Source organism: Anomalospiza imberbis, chromosome 1, assembly GCF_031753505.1.
Source record: "Anomalospiza imberbis isolate Cuckoo-Finch-1a 21T00152 chromosome 1, ASM3175350v1, whole genome shotgun sequence".
NCBI classification, from domain to species: Eukaryota; Metazoa; Chordata; class Aves; order Passeriformes; family Viduidae; genus Anomalospiza; species Anomalospiza imberbis.
In genome coordinates, this window is record NC_089681.1 from 48,290,757 (window position 1) to 48,310,133 (window position 19,377).

The window sequence follows — 19,377 nt, forward strand, 5'->3', positions numbered from 1 at the left end:
TAGTAAATTAATATTAGCAAAGAGAAATGTTAAAAATTAGTGGACAAACCCTTGCAGTGAAAGATAAAAGTCTTTGTTAGGATTCATTATACATGTAGGCTAATAGCACATGTTTTACAACTGCCTGTAATAGATTGTCTTCCTTTGTGTAAATGTATTTTCCAGTTTCACTCTCTCCTGAGCTGAGTGTGAGGTTCACAGGGGGAGAGGGAGATTGCCCCTTCTGCTTCAGTCCAAGACCCAGGGATCCTTAACAAACAGTCACCAGGGCATTGCAAGGTCTGCAAGGGTGCCTGCTTGGTTTTTCCACAGAAGAGAACTTGAAATGTTTTGGGTAGTGATGAGTCTTGGTCAAGGAGTAAGCAGAAACTCAATGAGACAGCAATTCATATAGATTACAACAAAATACACATTCCATTCCATACATAATTTTCAGAAAAAAAGTGAAGTTACCCTAATTTTTAATGCAAACTGGGGACTTGCAGTTCCCATTAGAGCTAATAGATTCTCCACTCTTGCTGATAATGTGTTTAAAACTAAATCCCTGAAATCTCTTGCTTAAGCAGCATTAATCATGCTAGATCTTAGCCATCAATCATCAATTGGCCTTTATTAATGATTAGGTAAACAGAATAGAATAGAATAGAATAGAATAGAATAGAATAGAATAGAATGTCTTAAAGTTGCTGTTACAGACCATGGGCTACAAACATCCACTCTCCCCATCTCCTCTTTGACTACAAGGGAGTAATATAGCAGAATAACACAAGGTGGGATATGATTTGCTAACAGTACCTGTCCATATGCTATATTAAGCACCTGTTAATATTTAAATACCTCATTTTAAAGTACCCAAAACCTTGTACAAGTCAGATTTCAGACATATTTCATAGACATGGAGAAACTGAAGGAAATAGCATTAAGTGGGCAAACCCCCAAAATATTGGCAAGTACAATGATGTACAAAATGCCAAAAATTGCTTATCTAGTTCCAGAATCTGCTCATATGCCAGCCTGCATGTGGGTTCCTAGTTTTTTTCAACTCCTGTACCTTCAGAAGGTGTACAAAGAAGGCCCTTACATAATGAAGTGTTTTTTATAGCAAGCTAAAACCATACAGAAGAGATTAAATGTTGAAAGCTATTTTTAGCCAAACTAATTGTACCAATTTCACTAATATCATAAGCTGAAGTGTCTCCTAAAGTAAGAAGGAAGATGATGGAAGACCTAACACGACAAAAGGCTACTAAGTACAGAAAAGTAGCAGTTCCAAATTACATAAAATCAGGCAATTCTGCCCAACACTCCCCCTGGTGGTTTTGCCCACAGAGATGAACGTGCAGTGGCATACACGCAGAATCCTCCAGCCTAATGACTAAATGTCCCTTTAATAGGATTAAGTACCTTCTCATCAGATAAGTAGAACATGGCAAAATCCCTGCCACTCCCAGAAATAAATTCAGAACACAGCTCAGACCCCTCCTGACACAGGAAGCAATTTTGCAGAAGAGGTGCAAAATATTAATGGTAAATATACTTGGGTTTTTTTTTTTTTTACTTTTATTTGGTTGTGCATTTGTATTTCTTTGCAGTTAATTGGTCTTTCACTGTAAATGTGAAGGTACAATATGCAAGTCATTATAGAAGTAAATCCAGGCTGTAAACAAATCCGGGCTTTTAATTTACCTATGCTTTTGTGGCTGGTAATTGCATCTCCAAAAAGGCTATATTGGCTAACTACAAGGCATCTGAATAATGTGTTCACTTAATCAGATGAGAACCATAAAGTGCAATTGCATGGTTTCTGAAAAATAAACCTTTTGCCTCTGCTCTTAGGAGGGAAATAAAGGAAATGGCATTCTTTCCCCTTATTTTGTAGAGATTTCTTTCATTTGGTAATCTGTTTGTTTACAAAATTGATCTAATTGCTGATTTTGTGACACACCTATTGTTGCATCACTTATATTAAGTCTTGTTCTGAAAGACACTGAAAGGAATTGCATGCTTGGACACAAGAAAGGGAACAACATTCCAGAAACTTCCCTCTTTAAAACTGTCAATAGTGTTTAGCATGGATGTATTTATAATATGAACTAAGGACACGATATGAGATCAGCAATTGGTGTGTTTCACAAAGTAAAAAAGGGACAGACTTAGCAGCATAAGCTTTTGATTTTATATATACATGTCCTGATTCTGTTAACCACTGTGCAAACTCACTGGAATTCATCTAATTAATCTAAATAGATAATTACAAATGAGGTCAAGCTTCTTACTCATGTATTTTCACCTAGGTGCACACTATACATGGCAAAAACCATCGTTAGAGACAAAATTAACAGGATCTTGTAAGACACTTGGTATTATAATCAGTGTTTATGTTTACTTAGTATACCTAGACATCTGAGCTTCCCGACAATGTTTACATGTAACTGCACCGAGCTGTTTTTCTTTAACAGAAAGAACATGAGGTCCTCTTGGATATTTATGATACACGTGCTGTGTCTGAGTGGCCACCAGTGCGCACCGACGAAGCAGGAGGAGATGAATCTCCGCGACAACCTCAAGCGTACGTATGCTTTTCCTGCAGGGTGTGCTGGAAGCCCCTGGGCCCAGGTCTCCAGCTGGGTAGGGCATCTTGACTTCCACACTCACTGGCATCAACAAGTTCCACTTCCATGTGTGGAGCTTAGAAACCATCATAAAGTTGATTGCATGCCTACACACACACACACACACACACACACACACAATAGGAAGATAAGAACAAGCAGAATGAGAAAGTAAAGGGATTAACAGATAAGCATCACCTGCCAAAAGAAAAAAGTATTTACAGGATTTTTATAGGTCATTTGGTTCCTTGTAGATCATCAGAGTAGAAACCAAACCCAAAATTCAACAGATTTTGAACTATTTTGTTCATTCAAATAATCTTTGAAAATATTTCCTCTACACTTACATACTTCACTGAAAAAGGTGGCTTTTACAAATAACTGAAAAAAATTACCTAATTTAGAAAATAGCAGCTATTCTGCGCACACACACACACACACACACCCCTTTAAGCATGGCTTTATTTTGTGGTGAGAAAGAGGATCAGCCACTAAACAATCCTGTGCTTCAGTCTGTGTTGACAAGATTTCTGTAATAAACAAACTAGAAGTTAGGGGTGAGGAAGAAAGATATAAAGGAAGAAGTGATCAATGTGGTTTTGGCAGTCTCAAGGTGATATGGTTTACTCATTTTTTATTGTTGATAGTCAGGGTGTTTCCACAAAGAATACAGATAAAGGATAGAATATTATACAGAGCTTCAGGATGCAATGCATGGGCCAGCCCAGGTTTTCACCAAAGCTCTATGGTCATTACTTCATAGGAAGTCTAGAAATTCTATTTTTATGAAAACAGGTTGAAGGCACTTGTATTCTACATTTTCAAAATGTAGAGGGAAGCTGTCACAGGCTTCTACCAGGCCAAAGATAAATATAAAGGTTATGTCATTAGGAAACTGATGAGTGATCCTTGGAGATACTCAAAACCCAGGATGATGTCCTGTGCAACCTGATGGAATTGACCCTGCTTTGAGGGGGGCGGGGGGCAGACTCAATGATCCCCAAAGGTACCAGCCTCAATTGTTCTGGTATTCAGTATTCAGCAGTGGGACAGTTGACTATATCTTTTGAGTTACATACAGCTGGTCCTTGCAAAAGCTCTGGGCCAGATTCTTATCTGATAGAAATTGACTTGGCTCAGTGTCATTCAGCATTCACTATCTCAGATTTGGCTCTGCCACTGTAGGGAAACATAGAACTATTTCATTCTCCATCATCAGTGCATGACAATTTGCAATAGTGTTAAAATCTGATTAAGTCACTGTATAATTTGGCTTTTTTTAGAATTATCTGAAGTTGGAGAGAAGTATGTAGATGAAGAGGTAAAGAAAGCTTTGATTGGTATTAAGCAGATGAAAATTATGATGGAAAGAAACGAAGATAAGCACATAGATCTGATGAAAACCTTGAAGAAGAGCAGTGAAGAAAAACAGGTAACATAAATGCATCTGTGGGGATTTTATGTTTATTCTGGGAATAATGTAAACCATACAAAACAAGCAGTGTACATCTTTTCATGCAGTCATGGGACTGAGAGAAAATCTGCTTCTGCCCCTTTGTCTCAGTAGCAGAGGAAAATTGCACATACTGCTTGTTTCTAAAAATCCCTCCTTCACTGAATTCACACCAAGGCAACTGCAGGCCACTGCAGTACAGTGTTTTGTGCAGAAGGTCCAGCAGCTCTGCCCTCCATGTTTCTATACTCCTGGGGCCACAAGATGTTTTCCAGCTTGCTTCGCAAAGTTCAGACATGCAGGAGAATATCAAAGCCACAAATGATAATGTGCTCTAAAGAAAGTACAGTGAATCAGGGAAATTTCCAATGTCTTAGTGCAATGCCTAGGCTCAGAGCCATGTGCTCAGATGATCTGAAGAAACAGAGGTTTATTCTATATTTAAAAAAACACAAATATCCTAACTTTGTTTCAACAAAGTTGAAGGAAAATTCCCTCCTGGCTCAAATCTGGTAGTTAGTTTAAACTAAAAAAGTACCTGATAGCTTTCTAACATCTAAAGGAACACCAGTGCACTCCCACAATCAACACTCTTGTTAGATCTTACTGGATGATTTAATTTACACAGGACTTACATCCACAGTGAGAGTTCATAAAACACTGAATAAATGTATTAGAAAGATCAGAAAATAACTAAACATAGACTATGAAAACTGTAGTCACTGTCTCCATCAAGCACATTCTGACAGAAGTTTTCTTTTATGTGAGTCTCTTCCCTATTGGAATGCTGTCAAAAAGGAATAAACTCCATCAATTAAAAGGTTTCTGTCATACAATAACTTGGAACACTGTTTCAAAACCAAAACTATTGAAATATGTTGCAATTGGAGAGACAAATTGATGATCTCTAATCTACTTCAATAGGAAGAACTTTTCTCTTTCCATTGTCAAGTCTATTCCAAAAATGCTGCTTCTGATCTGCTCAGCTTTGTACCCTAACTAATGAAGTAAATAGAAGCAGCATTGTAAAATGCATCTTCAGTATGGAAGGAGTTCCTCACACTTCCACAAGAGCAGGAAAAAATTCTCTTACTACAGCCTTTTGATTAGTACACTCACAAACAGCAGAGATGCTATACTTTTATATATTTCTGCATTAGACCTTATGGCAAGGACCTACCCTCATGAAATACCAAACCCTTAAAGGTAGAGAAAAGCAACAGAAAAGGACTATTTGTGGGACAGATGATATGGAGCAAAAATAACACGAGTTGAACATATGACCATGGGGGAGGCTGAATTCTTACACAGAATGATGCGTGAGTTTTTTTTCTTAACATCAAAAATCCTGTTAGACTGTAGAGATCCATTTGTTCCTGTCGGCTGTGCCCCCTGAGATAACAACATCAGAAAAATCCTATAAGGAAAAGGTTTGTAATTTTCAGTTCCCTCCATGTGTGACTGCAGCTGAGAAGGCAACCTACCCTAGTGGTTAGGGATTAGCAAAAAAAGGAGCAATAAATAACCAAAATGCGTGATGAACATTGGGTAAGTACTCAGAATACTGATCTGAAAATTGCCCTCAACTGAATCTTTTTCCTTACTTAGCAAGCCTTGAGACTTATGGATGAAGTAAAGGCAAGACTGGAAGAAGAGGAAAGACAATGTCAAGTGTCCTTGAATAATCTATGGGATGAATGTGAATCTTGTTTAGAAAGTACCTGCATGAGATATTATACAACTTGCAAACGTGGTGTGTCAACCTTTAAGAGAAAGGTAGGAAGAAATTTTGCATCTGGAGAATACTCTTGAGTTCACCCAAAGAGACAGCACATCTTATTTTCTCAATACCTAGGCCTGCCAGTTATATCAGCTTACTAAAATTAATTTCATTTGGAGGTCTGGAAATACGAAGTTATATGGTAAAGATTACATGTGATTACGGTCATGAAATGCTGAGCCAAAATGAGTTCAGTTGCACCTTGGCAAGATTCCATGGAAACTGATGACTCCCGTAACTCCAACAGACTCATTCCAGATATAAAATGTTTTCTCTCACAGTGGGACTTGCATTAACATGATCAATAACTGCTTGTGAAAAATACCACATAGATTCTTTATGGTCTGTCTGAAGATCAGCAAACTTAAAAGTATAGATATAGTTAGCAAAATTACATGGGAGAAAAAAAAATCACCTATTTATTACACCATTCTTTCCTATATTTATCTTAAATAAACTCTTTAAGTAACAAGCAAAACTTTAAAATGCTTAACTTCTTATAATAAAGGAACCTATCAGCAAAGGAGAATCGCCTAATTCTACTTGAAAGAAAATATGGTTTCCTGACTGGCCCTTTATTACTACAAAATTAAACAATTGTAATTTTTTTTTTTGTTTGTTTGAGCATATGCTTTAAGCTCAACAAACCTCTGAAGCAAAACTGTAATTGCTGCTACTAAAATGTCAGCCAGATTCCCTAGCTTTTACCCCTCCATGTACTGAAAAATACAAAAATATTAAACGTGGTGTTTCAGGCAGGGCTTAGAGCACAGGTATTTAATATTTGTGCTTGTTCTTAAAATAATTCAGGTTAAAATGTGGGAGATATTAAATTTAAGACTATTTGTGATACTTTTAGCTTTTTAGTTATTGCTTATGGGTAGCTCATATAAATATTTCAGATTTTCAAGAGTCTGTGGATGCTGCAATTACTGCAGTAAAAGTTACACACTGCATTGTCACTGTCTTTGACTCTCTTGGTAACTTCCCTTATGAGTTATTTGGTTTATTTGAACCCTTCCAAGTAAGAATTGTTTTGTGACAGAAAGAAAAGAAAGAAAAGAAAAGAAAAGAAAAGAAAAGAAAAGAAAAGAAAAGAAAAGAAAAGAAAAGAAAAGAAAAGAAAAGAAAAGAAAAGAAAAGAAAAGAAAAAAGAAAAGAAAAGAAAAGAAAAAAGAAAAGAAGACAAAGATGGTAGCTATGGCTGAGGACACACAGACAGCAGGAGCAATACTGGTTAGGCTGCTCCTGCAGTGCTGTTTCGCACTTCACTTTCCCTCTAAGCTGCTCTAGTGGTCAGATCAAGCTGATGATTAAGTTTTCTAAAAAAAATTAATATATATAACTGTCTTTATATATATATATATCTGTGTATATCTATCTACATCTATATATGTGTGTTTTAGCAAGGTGCTTCTTAACCCTTACCCATTTTCTAGTGCCATGGAGTGTGGCTCAAAAAGCCACTCCATTGGCTCAGGCCAAAGTAGTGCCTTAGAGTGGGGAGCAGGGAACCAGTGGCCAAGACTCAGGAAGTGGAACTCTGTGAGAGCACAACTGACACTTGGCCTCTTACATGATAAAACCATGGACTCAGAGCCACTGCTTTATTGATTTTTTGCTTGTTTCCATTCACACAAGGACATGAGGATTTGCCCAGGGATGAGAGAGAGCAGGCTTTTTACAAATCAAGGTGAGAACAATCACCTTCTGCTCGCTACACTGCACATAAGCAGACAGAAACGCATCTCACATCTTTAAAAGTCCAAGCTGTGTGTTGGAAGAAACCCAAATGTTGACAATAACTTTGAGCCCCCACAGATTAAAGGGCAACTGGCAGACTTTTTACTTTACATCTGATTTGGAACTGATTTAGAATGAATGCACTTCTCCTCTTTGGGGTCTAGTGTCTTAAATTATTTCAGAGAATATGCTGTGTTGGCAGGTATTAAGAGGGCATTGTTTCTTTGAGTATTTGAAAGAGAAAAATTAGAGACACTTACCTGAGAGAAGAGAAACTGATAAGTTGTCTATGTCCTGATCTGTCTCCTTCTTATACACAGGTTGAAGATTTTTTGAGGAAAATACCTCCACTCATATTTACTTTTCATGAGGATCAAGGAAGAGACATCCAGTCTAATGAAAAGCCTGAGAAAGAGGATACCCAGCTAGTAAAGATGGAAAATTTATTTAGCCAGCTATTATCAGATGTGGGCTCAATATTTGACAGAAGTTTCATTTTTTTCAAGCACATGCAAAAAGAATTTGACCAGTCTTTTCAGACTTATTTCATGTCTGACCTGGAGTTGAGTGAGTCCCCCAGCATGCCAGCTTTACCTGAGGCCACCACCAGAATCGACGGCTCCCAGAGAGGCTGGGGCGTGCCCGGCTTCTTACAGATAGTTTTTGATTTCAGTAGGACGGTGTTCGAAGGTGTCAGTGAGGTGATCACCGATGTGTTTGATGAATACAGAGATTATAGAAGAGATGTGCCAGAACAAACCAAAGGCAAGTGTTAGAAGATGAAAATTGACAGCACTGTCAATGACATCAACCCCCTTGGGATGGCTAAACTACAGTGAATTACTCAGTTTCCAGTATGTGAGTCTGAGATACATAAGGAAACTCTGGAGGCTATGGGTCAAGGATAGCTATCAGTTAAATGAACAAATAAATATAAGTCAACTAGAAATCTCAGAGAAATGTTGCAGGGGGACTTAGGGGTCTTACACAGCCTGATTTTCATGACAATTTTCAAAGCATTTGCAGGAGCTTATCAGAAGCACGTAAATTCAGGGTGGATGCAGGTTTTCACAAGGCTGACTGACAGATTTAATCTCAGCATTTGTCAGGATATGATTTGTATCATCTCTTATTGACATGGTCATCAATTCTAAAAAATTAGGGTAATTCTGTGAGATGTCAAGGCATATTCCTGCCCTTGCCAAATGATGCTAAATTCAGCTTGACAGCTGCAAGTCCCGATGCAGGCTACAGCAGCAACGTAATTTGACAATCAAATACCAGCCAATCAAAGACCAGCCATCAGGTTCTCCAGTGACCAGAAAATTCTGGGCATGCCATTGGTGATGACACTCAGTGAAGGAAAAGGACCATGGCCAACTTTTAGAACACAAATAAGCCTCATATTTGACTATTGCAAACAGGACAAATACATGCTGGTGCTTGTCTACAGGGAAATCACAGTGAGCACATGCCATAACTCTTGAGTGGCAGGTGACATAAACATTACGTGATCATCAGGAAATACAAAGTTCAGTGACTCTTGAACAGTGTTTTTTAATTTTTCTCTATATCATAAGCCATGTTACTTCAGAAACAGACTTGGGTACTATGTTCTTATGTAACTGTATGTGACTATGAAACATCTTGACTTCTAAGAGTCAAAAAGATCTTACCAGAACTCACATGTTGTAGAAATAATGTGTAATAATATTAGTGATTGTTTGGTTATGTCTGGGGAATACACCCCAAAGTCTTTATAAAGGAATATACTACAGCATTAATTCCTTGAAAGAAAACACAATTTGAATATTCTCCTGCCTTCTACTTTTTAATAACTTATTCATTTTATTTTTGTGGGGAGGAGGGGAAGTGGAGGGGTAGGGAAGGGGATTTATGCAAAATACTTTTGATTAAGGACAAGGAATTATATTCTAGCACTCAGGCTCAGTAATGAATGCATACTTATAAAGACTCTAAGTTTAACAGCAGTCTAAAAATACTATGACTTAATTCTAGATCCTGACAGAAGTGGCATGTTTTCAAAAATTGAGTCAGGGCGCCAGAGACTTCAGTGCAGGGAGCTCCGGGAGAACTCCTCTGGATGCCCACAGTTTCATGAGAGATGCCAGAAATGCCAAGACAATCTTTTGCATGGTAATTAACTATTTTCCTTTTTTTCTTTTTCTTTCTGCAATGCATTGATTACTGGTTTATAGATTTTGAGTTTTAATTTTCTACTGGAATTAACATTTAGCTATTGAGTTTTTACTGTAACCACGGCTATAATAACCATTCCTCATTCCAGATGATTTCCATTTCCATTTCCCACTGTCTCCACAGAGTGTCAGTATAGTTCAGTTCTTAACATACCACTGGTGCTCCAAAGAGACGTCCCACAGCCTATAGCAAAATGTATAGGTATTTTGTTAGAGCTGCAATCCTGCAGAGAAGCAAGATGTCAGGCAGCAGTCGATCCTGCCTGGGTGCAGCAGTGCTGAGCAGAAAGTGAGGAGAAGCTCAAACTCCTGACAGTCGCTTGTCCTGCTGACAAGCAGGTGTAAGCTCAGGTATCATTCAGCTCCTCGCAATGAAAGCAGGTGCTGAAGAGCCTGTAATAACGTTTGTTGAACCCTGTCTGCAAACAGAACTGACCTGAAGGACAAAAAGGGCACTTCATGTCAGTATATAAGGAGATGGCAAAGCTCTGTCAAAACCATCCATGAGCACCTGAAAAACCTTCAGACTTATCACTTAGAAATGCTGTCAGGACTCCCACTGCAGCATATCTGTCTTTCCAGAATTATTTAGATCTTAAAATCTAAGAGCATTTAAGCATTAAACTTAATGCTTAAACCTAAATGTCTTCAGAATATCTCCAGTGGGGCAAACATTAATGAACAATGAAGCACTTTTAAAAGAATATCTGACCACTTATCTTTTTATCTACACCTATAAATTAAAGATACCAGTTTATTACTGTACCATCAGCTTGAAGCCCCCTTGATAATCCAGAAAAGAAACTGAATTTTTACAGAACAGTTATTGTACAGAAATTTTTCTTGTTTAAAATCCATATTTTAATAAAGAAAAAAACCAGCAATCTTCAGTTCTGAATTTGCGGCAGATGGTGTTAGCCTCATACTACTGCCTAGCTATTGTAAGATAAATATTAGGTCTTAACACTCAAGAGGAATACAGGCTTTCTTGCAATAATGTCTATCACAGAATCATATAATAATTTGGGGTTAAAGGGACCTTTACAAGTCATCTAGACCAACCCTCCAGAAATCAGCAGGGACATCTTCATCTAGATCATGTTGCTCAGAGCCCCACACAACCTGACCGTAAATGTTTCCAGGGATGGGACATCTACCTGCTCTCTGTGCAGTTTGTTTCAGTGTTTCACCACCCTAATTGCAAAAACTTACATATAATCTAAATCCACCCCCTTTCAGTTTAAAATCATTACCTCTTGTCCCCATCTTTCTTACAGGCACCCTTCAGTTGCTGATGGTCACAAATTTTATTCAAAGGCCATAATAAGTGTCCCCAGAGTGTTCTCTTCTCCAGGCTGAATAACGCCAGCTCTCTCAGCCTGTCCTAATAAATAGGAGAGGTGCTCCCACCCTCTAACAGTTTTTGTGGCTCTCCTCTGGACTTGCTCCAACAGGTCCATGCCATTCTGTGCTGAGGAGTTGTCGGGGTTTGACACTGGTCCAACACCAGGCACCCACAAGAGTTACTTGCTTACCCTCCCCTGCCACAGATGGGCAAAGGAGGGAAAAGAAAAGAAAAATAATGAAGGCTTCATGAGTGAGATAAGGACCAGGATAAATATTTCAAGGGCAAAAAAGACTCAACTTTAGTTGCAAAGTGAAATTTATTACTAACAGAAACAGAGGAGGATAATGAGAAGTAAAATAAGCCCTTAAAACACCTTCTCCCCCCAGCCCCTCCCTCCTTCCCACCAGCAGTGCAGGGCATGGGGGTTTTTTGGTTCAGTTCATCACTGAGATTTTCTTCCATTGCTCTGGGAGAGGAGTCCTTCCCCCATGAGGCCACAGGGTTCCTCCCATGGCAGACAGTTCTCCATGAACTTCTCTGGTGTGGGTCCACTCTCACAAGCAGCAGTCCTACCACACTTGCTGCAACATGAGTCTCTCCCACAGGCAGACAGTCCTCCCAAAACTGCTGTGATGTGGCTCTCTTCCCACGGAGTGCAGTCCTCCAGGGACAGGCTGCTCCAGCCGGGAAGCAGGGGCCTTCTCTCTCCACCAGGTCTTCCATGGATCCCAGCCTCCTCCAGGCATCCACCCACTCCAGCATGGGCACCTCCCCCATGGTCTGCGGGGGGATCTCTGCATCCCCTGTGGATCCCCACGGGCTGTGGGTGGATCTCTGCATCACCCATGGATCCCCAGGGACTGTGGGTGGATCTCTGCATCCCCGTGGATCCCCATGGGCTGTGGGTGGATCTCTGCATCTCCCATGGATCCCCAGGGGCTGTGGGTGGATCTCTGCATCCCCCATGGATCCCCATGGGCTGTGGGTGGATCTCTGCATCCCCATGGATCCCCAGGAGCTGTGGGTGGATCTCTGCATCCCCCGTGGATCCCCACAGGCTGCAGGGGCACAGCTGCTTCACCATGGTCTGCACCACGGCCTACAGAGGAATCTCGGCTCCGGTGCCTGGAGCACATCCTCCCCTCCTTCTCCACTGACCTTGGTGTATCCATGTTGTTTCCCCACACATGTTCTCACCTCCTCCTCTTCTCTGACTAGAAGCAAAACCCTGTGACTTTGTTTTTATTTTCTTCTTAAATATGTAATCACAGAGGCATTACCAACCTCTGTCATTGGCCCAGTTTTGGCCATCTTCAGTGCCATCGACCGTTGGATCTGCCAGACATGGTGGGAAGCTTCCAGCAGCTTCTCACCATCTTTGTGGCCCACTGCTTCCTAAAACCAGGCTGTGGCAAACCAATACAGGAATCCAGACTTGGATTAAGTACTTCAGGGGTCTTATGAGAGAAAAGTAGGGGAGCAAATCACCTCCCTTGACCTGCTGGCCATGATTCTTTTGATGCAGCCCAGATGTGTTCGGCTTTCTGGGCTGTGAGCACACATGGCCAGTTCATGTCCAGCTTTTCATCCACCAGCACCCCCAAGTCCTTCTTGGCAGGGCTGCTCTCAATCTGTTCATCTTCCAGCCTGTGTTGATAGCAGGAATTGCCACAACCCAGGTGCAGCACCTTGCACTTGGCCTTGCTGAACCTCATGAGGTTCACCTGGGCCCACTCATGAGCTTGTCCAGGTCCCTCTGCATGGCATCCCAACCCCTGAGTGTGTCAACCACACCAGTCAGCTTGGTGTCTTCTGTGAACCTGCCAAGAGTGCACTTGATCCCCCTGTCCATGTCACTGATGAAGACATTAAATGGTACTGGTCCCAGTATGGACTCCTAAGGGACACCACTTGTCCATGATGTCTATCTGGGCATGAAGCCATCGACCACTACCCTCTGGATATGACCATCCACACAATTTCTCATCCACCAAACATTCCACCCATCAAATCCTTATCTCTCCAGTTTAGGAGAAGGATGTTGTGGGGGACCATGTTAATGGCCTTACAGAAGTACAGATAAATGACTTCTCTAACCCTTTCCTTCTCCACTGATGGAATCACTCCATCATAGGAGGCCACTGACTGGTCAGGCAGGACTTGCCCTTGGTGAAGCTCTGCTGGCAGTCCCAAATCACCTCCCTATCTTCCATGTGCCTAAGCAGAGCTTCTTGAGGATCTGTTCCACAGTCTTTCCAGGCACAGAGGTGAGGCTGACAGAGTGGTAGTCCTCAGGGTCCCTCTTACAACACTTTTAAAAAAAATCAGTGAAATATTTCCATTTTCCCAGTCACCAGGGACTTCACCTCTCTTCCATGACTTTTAAAGTATCATGGAGAGTGGCAACATCAGCCAATTCCCTCTGGACTCATCAGGTCCCACACACTTAGATATGTTAAGGTTCCTGATGCGGACTTAAAACTTCTTTTACAGTGGAAGGAACTTTGCTCTCTCAGCCCCTGCCTTGCAGACTATATACCTGGGATAGATTCATAATGGAATATGAGCTTCATAATATAAAAGAAGATTATGAAGTTGCTATATGTAAAATTTATCAGCTGTTATTTAGCATTAACAGAAAATCTATTGCCATGAAATATTATATAAACCTTATATTATATGATATAAACTTGCTAAATGACTTTAATACAGCAAATGGAATAATGCATTCATTTAGTCATTGAGTCTAAACTAAATCTACCATAATCAGTAAGCAAAAAATATTCTCCTTTTTTCAGCATTATTTAAAGACCCATCCAAACCATGCCCCCTCGCTAGGCTTTTTTACAGTTTTCATTTCTTCAGACAGAAAAGACAAAGTACAAGACATAACACTGTCTTTTCTAACAGATTGCCCAAACGTTCCTGAGCTGCACATAAAGTTTGATGAAGCCTTTAAGCTGGTTAATCTCTCAGAGGAGCAGTACGAGCAGATTCTCCAGGTGGTTCAGCATCACACGGAGGACACTTCCTACTTGCTGAACAAAATGAAAGAAAGGTTTGGGTGGGTGTCTGAGTTATCCAACATGACCATTGGACCAGAAAACATTTTCAACATAGTTAAGGTAAGGGTTGTCTTCTGAAGGGAGCTATTGCTGCCTTTAAACTGCATTTTGCTCATGTTTACGCTCCTGGGGACTGTGGATCTTGATACATGTGTAATGTTTGGCTTTAAAACATGACTTTCCTATCATCTTGAATTTGTGTGTGTTTGGTAATCCCTCAATGAGGTGAAACTCCTGAGATTAGAAACTATTTTCCTCTAAATCCTTTTAGTCTGATGGATGGCTGACAGGCTAACCTGAATCATTGTCTGATAAGAGTAAATTGACACTAGCAGGTTTGACTGGCCTCACATTACCTTCACAGATAAATTGCACTGCACCAGTCACTAACACACCTCCATTGGATCAATGGATGTCTAGCTCTCTGTGTCTGCACTTACATATTCCAAAGTTCAAAGAAGGCAAATGTTATACAGATTTTTGCAATGGAAGCTGCACATGCTTGACAGCATTGGTCAATATTTCAGTAAATACATAATGATTCATTGTGTCTCACATGCCGAGATACATCCAAGGTAAATTCAATCCATTTTCCTGGGCAAGGGACAGATCTTAGTATCTCTTCTAACTTAGAAATCCACTCATATATAGTGAATTACTAGTATTACTACTAGAACTTTATACAAAATGATGGTACAATCCACCAAAAAAAAAGCACAAAATATGAACAGGAGACAGGCACACTTTCCCAACTGAGTCTGAGATATCTGTTCTAGGAAAATAAAGCTACAGAACTAAGTCTGATTTAGCAAAACACACAGGAATGAATAAATTCAGTCACACAAATGTTGTATTGAACTTAGTGGGACAGCTCAGAAGTTTTCATTAGGAGAACAGAAGCTCTTTATAGATGTAGCTCATGATATAGACATTAGCATGCAGTTCTTTAATATGGTCTTGGCAGTGCCATGTCAGCTCTTTTCACCACCTACATAAATTCAGACACCCACTGTCTTTTCAGAAGAAAGCAATTTAAATAAAGTAGACAAGTCTAAAATATTCCCCTATTTAATGTTCCCCTATTAAAGAGAGTGGGTACAGCAGGTATAAACAAAACTGAAAGCACACAGCAGTTTGTGGTGTCTAAAGTACTGATCTCTTCTAGGTGGTACCCGGGGATCTCTCCAGTAAAGATGAAACTGTGGTAGATGTGAACGTTCTGACTTCACCTACTTTCACCATTAAAGTTCCTCCCAACTTAGATCCCAAGAGTCCTGAGTTCATTGAATACATAGCTGGGAAAGCACTTCAATTGTATAAGCAGAATTTTTAAATGGTAAGTTCATTCTTTCTGCTTTCACAGAGAACACACTTCCTCATAAAAGCTGTTTACATTGCAATGAACTTAAGTTGGAACAAGATTCAGTCATGGTGTATACAAGACTGCCTTCTCAGAAAGGACACAATGAGAAAAAGACAAGCATTATGGAAAACAAAAACACTCAATGTTCTAGCTTGCAAAACACAGACACCCTGATATTAAATGATTTGACTTATATATCTGTGAAACCCCCAATCTTTAAGTAACAGCTGGGATGAGGTAATGTGATCATAAATATTTCTTCACAAAAGAATTACCTCACAACCACAGCCCAGTGTCTTGGCACCAAAAACCATCTCTTTGTGTTCATTCATCATGAATGGACTGGAATTACCACTATTCATTATGGTTTTGTTTTTTTTGTTTTTTTTTTAAATTTATTTTCAGTAGTGTTTGAGAGCATGCTCATATTATTTTTGATGATAAAGGAGGGCAAAGTGAGAATCACCACCAGGACTTGGAAGAGCTGTCTTGCCATAACATTTCTGCATTAGCAGCACACTGCTCAGATTAACAGTGTTTACTAATAGAGACTTCAGTTCAACTTGCAGGATCATGCACAGAAAGATCCTGCTCATGGGCTTCAACCCATGCTGTAAAAAGGACACAAAAGAAGGCTCTCTCATTGTTTAAGACATTTCAAGAAGAGGAAGGAAGAACCAGGCAGAGAGGCAGGGAGGACAAATGCTTCATATTCTCTAACCCCACAGGGAATCCCCAGGAAAGATGGAATGGTTTTAGGTGGCATCACACTACTGTGAAACTTGTAAACCACCCTTCCCTGTGTTTCCCTTCCAGGGGAAGAGAGCCACAATACACATGAGACTTTCAGGCAAATCACTGCAGCATCCCCAGATCTTCTGAGAAGGACCAGATTTGACATTGTTTCTCTTTAGGTCATAGCTGATTTCCTCAACTGAGCAATTGAAGCATGACCTGCACACAAAGAGAAGTCTCAGGAAGCAGGAAAAGAACATTCAATGTTAACAAAGTAGATGAAGAAAATTTCAGCATTTTGTATTAAATACGCTTATTCTTTTGAGGTCAGAGGCACACTTTTTGAGCCAATGAAAGAAATCACTCCCACCAGAGAGGCTGAGGTGGGCTGCAGAATTTAGACATACTAGAATAAACCATGTACTTTGCTTAGGTATATGTTGGTGAAATTACATGTTGATATTTATAAACATATGAAATAAAATGCTCCAACATTTTCTCTACAATTTTTCTTCAAAATTCTCTGTAACTTATATGCAGTTATAAATATAAATGATAAATACTCTTTCAGATTATGGAATACTAATTTTAAGGGCCTAATGATGGCAATAGTTATTTCTGTAGTTTGATGATGATTTTTAGCCAGAATCTTAGTCTGATTTTCCTGTGGACATATCTTGTGTAGCCATTTCATACCTGGGAAAAGTGCTGATTTCAAAATCACACCACCATTCAATTTGCACAAGGCTTAGAGTACATGAAAATGTAACGGATAAAAAAAGACTTAAAACTCTACAAGAAAACTGGACAGATCTATAAGAACAGAAAGGGAGGGAAAAAGAAAAGTTTCTGTCTTGTTTTTATGTTATGCATGTTTGTATAGCAGGACACTGGTACATTCCACATATACTTACTTTTCTAATATATTTTTCCCCATTCAAAACCAAAATGTATAATCTTTCTTTTTTTTTTTTTTTTCCTCCTAGGAAAGAAGAAGTGTGAATTCTTTCTTCCTGATATTAAGTATATGCTCCTTAGTTGAACTACCCCTATGCTCAACATAGCTAACTGTTATATTACTGTGGTTAAAATAGTTGCATATAAATAAAATGTTGCTTACTAAATACTGTGACATATATCAACCAAAGACTGTAGAAATCTTTAAACTCAAACCCAAAACCAAATCCATTTAAATATTAATTTATTTAAATAAAATGTTATTTATGTTGTCAGTAAGGTAATCTTTGATAACAAGCCATGGCTCTGGTTATGCAAAGATTTAAGGACATAATCAGCTGTAAGCATAAAAGTAATTTCTATTTGCATACTTGCATTCAAGCACATTCTTAAGCCTTTTCAAGACTGATCCCTACAGATGTTGCACATTCAGCTAAGTCTGAATGAATCAGATTTCCATTTGCATGTAGCATATTATTTTGCAATGAAAATATTAAATTTTTCTTCCAGTTGGTTTTGAAGCTTATTGTGTACATTAAATGACTTATCTGAATATGCACTAATGAGTAAGTCTTCTGCCTTTGGCATTTCTTACAAACAGTAGTCTGGCCCTGGAGTTAATTTCTTAATTAATTCAAATCCTTTATCAGTAAAGAACTTTGTTTCTCCCTAAATTATACACATCAGCTTTCAATGGTATTTGTAAATTATAATAATGGTTAAGAACTGATACATCTTTCAGCTAGAAGCAGAACTCTAGATAGGTGATTTGGTATCATTTGCCATGCAAAGCTTTTCTAAGCATTTTTTGCACACCATATATGGTATATGGTATATGCACCATTTCCATCTGTAGCTCTGCTAAATGAAGCACACTAATTTCAAAGTGTACAAAAACGTCTTTATCAGATACGAGCAGAGAAAAATATCCACACCCTACTTACACTTTATGTTTTCCTTTCCTTCTATACATACACATTAAGTATATGAGAAAAAAGCTATTTCACTCTTTTAATTAGTGGAAAAGATGATTTTCTGCCTGTTGCAAAGAAAGGTAGCATCTCCTAATCTACAGTCCTCTGTGTTCCTAATTTCCATCATATGTACCTGTATTTCAGGCCCCTAATCACGAGATATTATCAGTCATAACTCCTGCAAATACATCACTTGTCAGAAAGCTGGGCTTTATCTCAGAGATAAGTGACTTGTGAAATTCTTGACTTCCAAGAGACACTAATGAAGAAATATCAGAGAAGAATCAGTTTCTTCTGACTAGCAGAGATTATACCTAGAAAATTTTCAGAGGACACCATGTTGGGAACAGTTGCGATCAGACACAGGTTGGGATGCAAAATAACACAAGGACATGGGAGAAGCTGAGATCAACACGATGACACCCAATAAACCCAAGTGATGACTACTACCCTTAGTGAGCAGCAAATGTGCCAATAAAATATGAAGCAGGAACCTCATGACATGGCACGGCATGAAAAGAACCTGGCTTTGGAAGCTCAGGTCAGGGTGACTGCTGGATGTGGAAGGTGAGCTGTGCATGGGGCATGGCACTGCAGGGCCACCACAGCAGGGGAGACAAGGGAAGCTGGCACAGGGGCTTTGGCCATTTGGGATATCCCGGCTGGGAGGATCTAGTGCCAGACGCGTGCAGCCTGCCAGGCCCAGCTGAAGGCTTTGGTCTTGTTCAGCTCCAAAATGGGGTGCCTGAGGCTGCAGAGAGAGGGAGAGAGATGACAAATGTCAACAGCACTTTCCAGCACGGGATGAACCTGGAGAGCGCTTATGGTGCCACTAGAGCAGAACGAAGTCACAGAATGACACAATTAATCAAGTACGAAAAGACCTCTGAGCTCATTGGGTGCAACCTTTGACCGAATACCACCATGTCTACTAGAATATGGCACTACGTGCCACCTCGTCTTTCCTCAAACACCTCCAGGGACGGTGGCTCTACCACCTCCCTGGGCAGCCCATTTTGATATGTGATTAACCTTTCTGCAAAGAAACTCCTCCTAACATCCAATCTAAACGAGCCGGTATGGTTCGGGGCACTGGCTCGGGCCAGCCCTCCCTCAGCGGGAACAGCG

At 39.8% G+C, this 19,377-nt stretch overlaps 1 protein-coding gene across 1 annotated transcript; it reads left to right on the top strand.

Annotated features, from left to right (window-relative positions):
* The first annotated feature begins 1,332 nt into the window (after positions 1-1,332).
* Positions 1,333-17,985, top strand: CLUL1 (clusterin like 1). Its single transcript, XM_068191026.1, has 9 exons — positions 1,333-1,527; positions 2,460-2,569; positions 3,896-4,044; positions 5,674-5,841; positions 7,909-8,353; positions 9,608-9,745; positions 14,066-14,280; positions 15,386-15,556; positions 17,305-17,985. The coding sequence occupies exons 2-8, from the start codon at positions 2,467-2,469 to the stop codon at positions 15,551-15,553; spliced, it is 1,386 nt and encodes a 461-aa protein (XP_068047127.1). The 5' UTR covers positions 1,333-1,527; positions 2,460-2,466; the 3' UTR covers positions 15,554-15,556; positions 17,305-17,985.
* Positions 17,986-19,377: the final 1,392 nt, after the last annotated feature.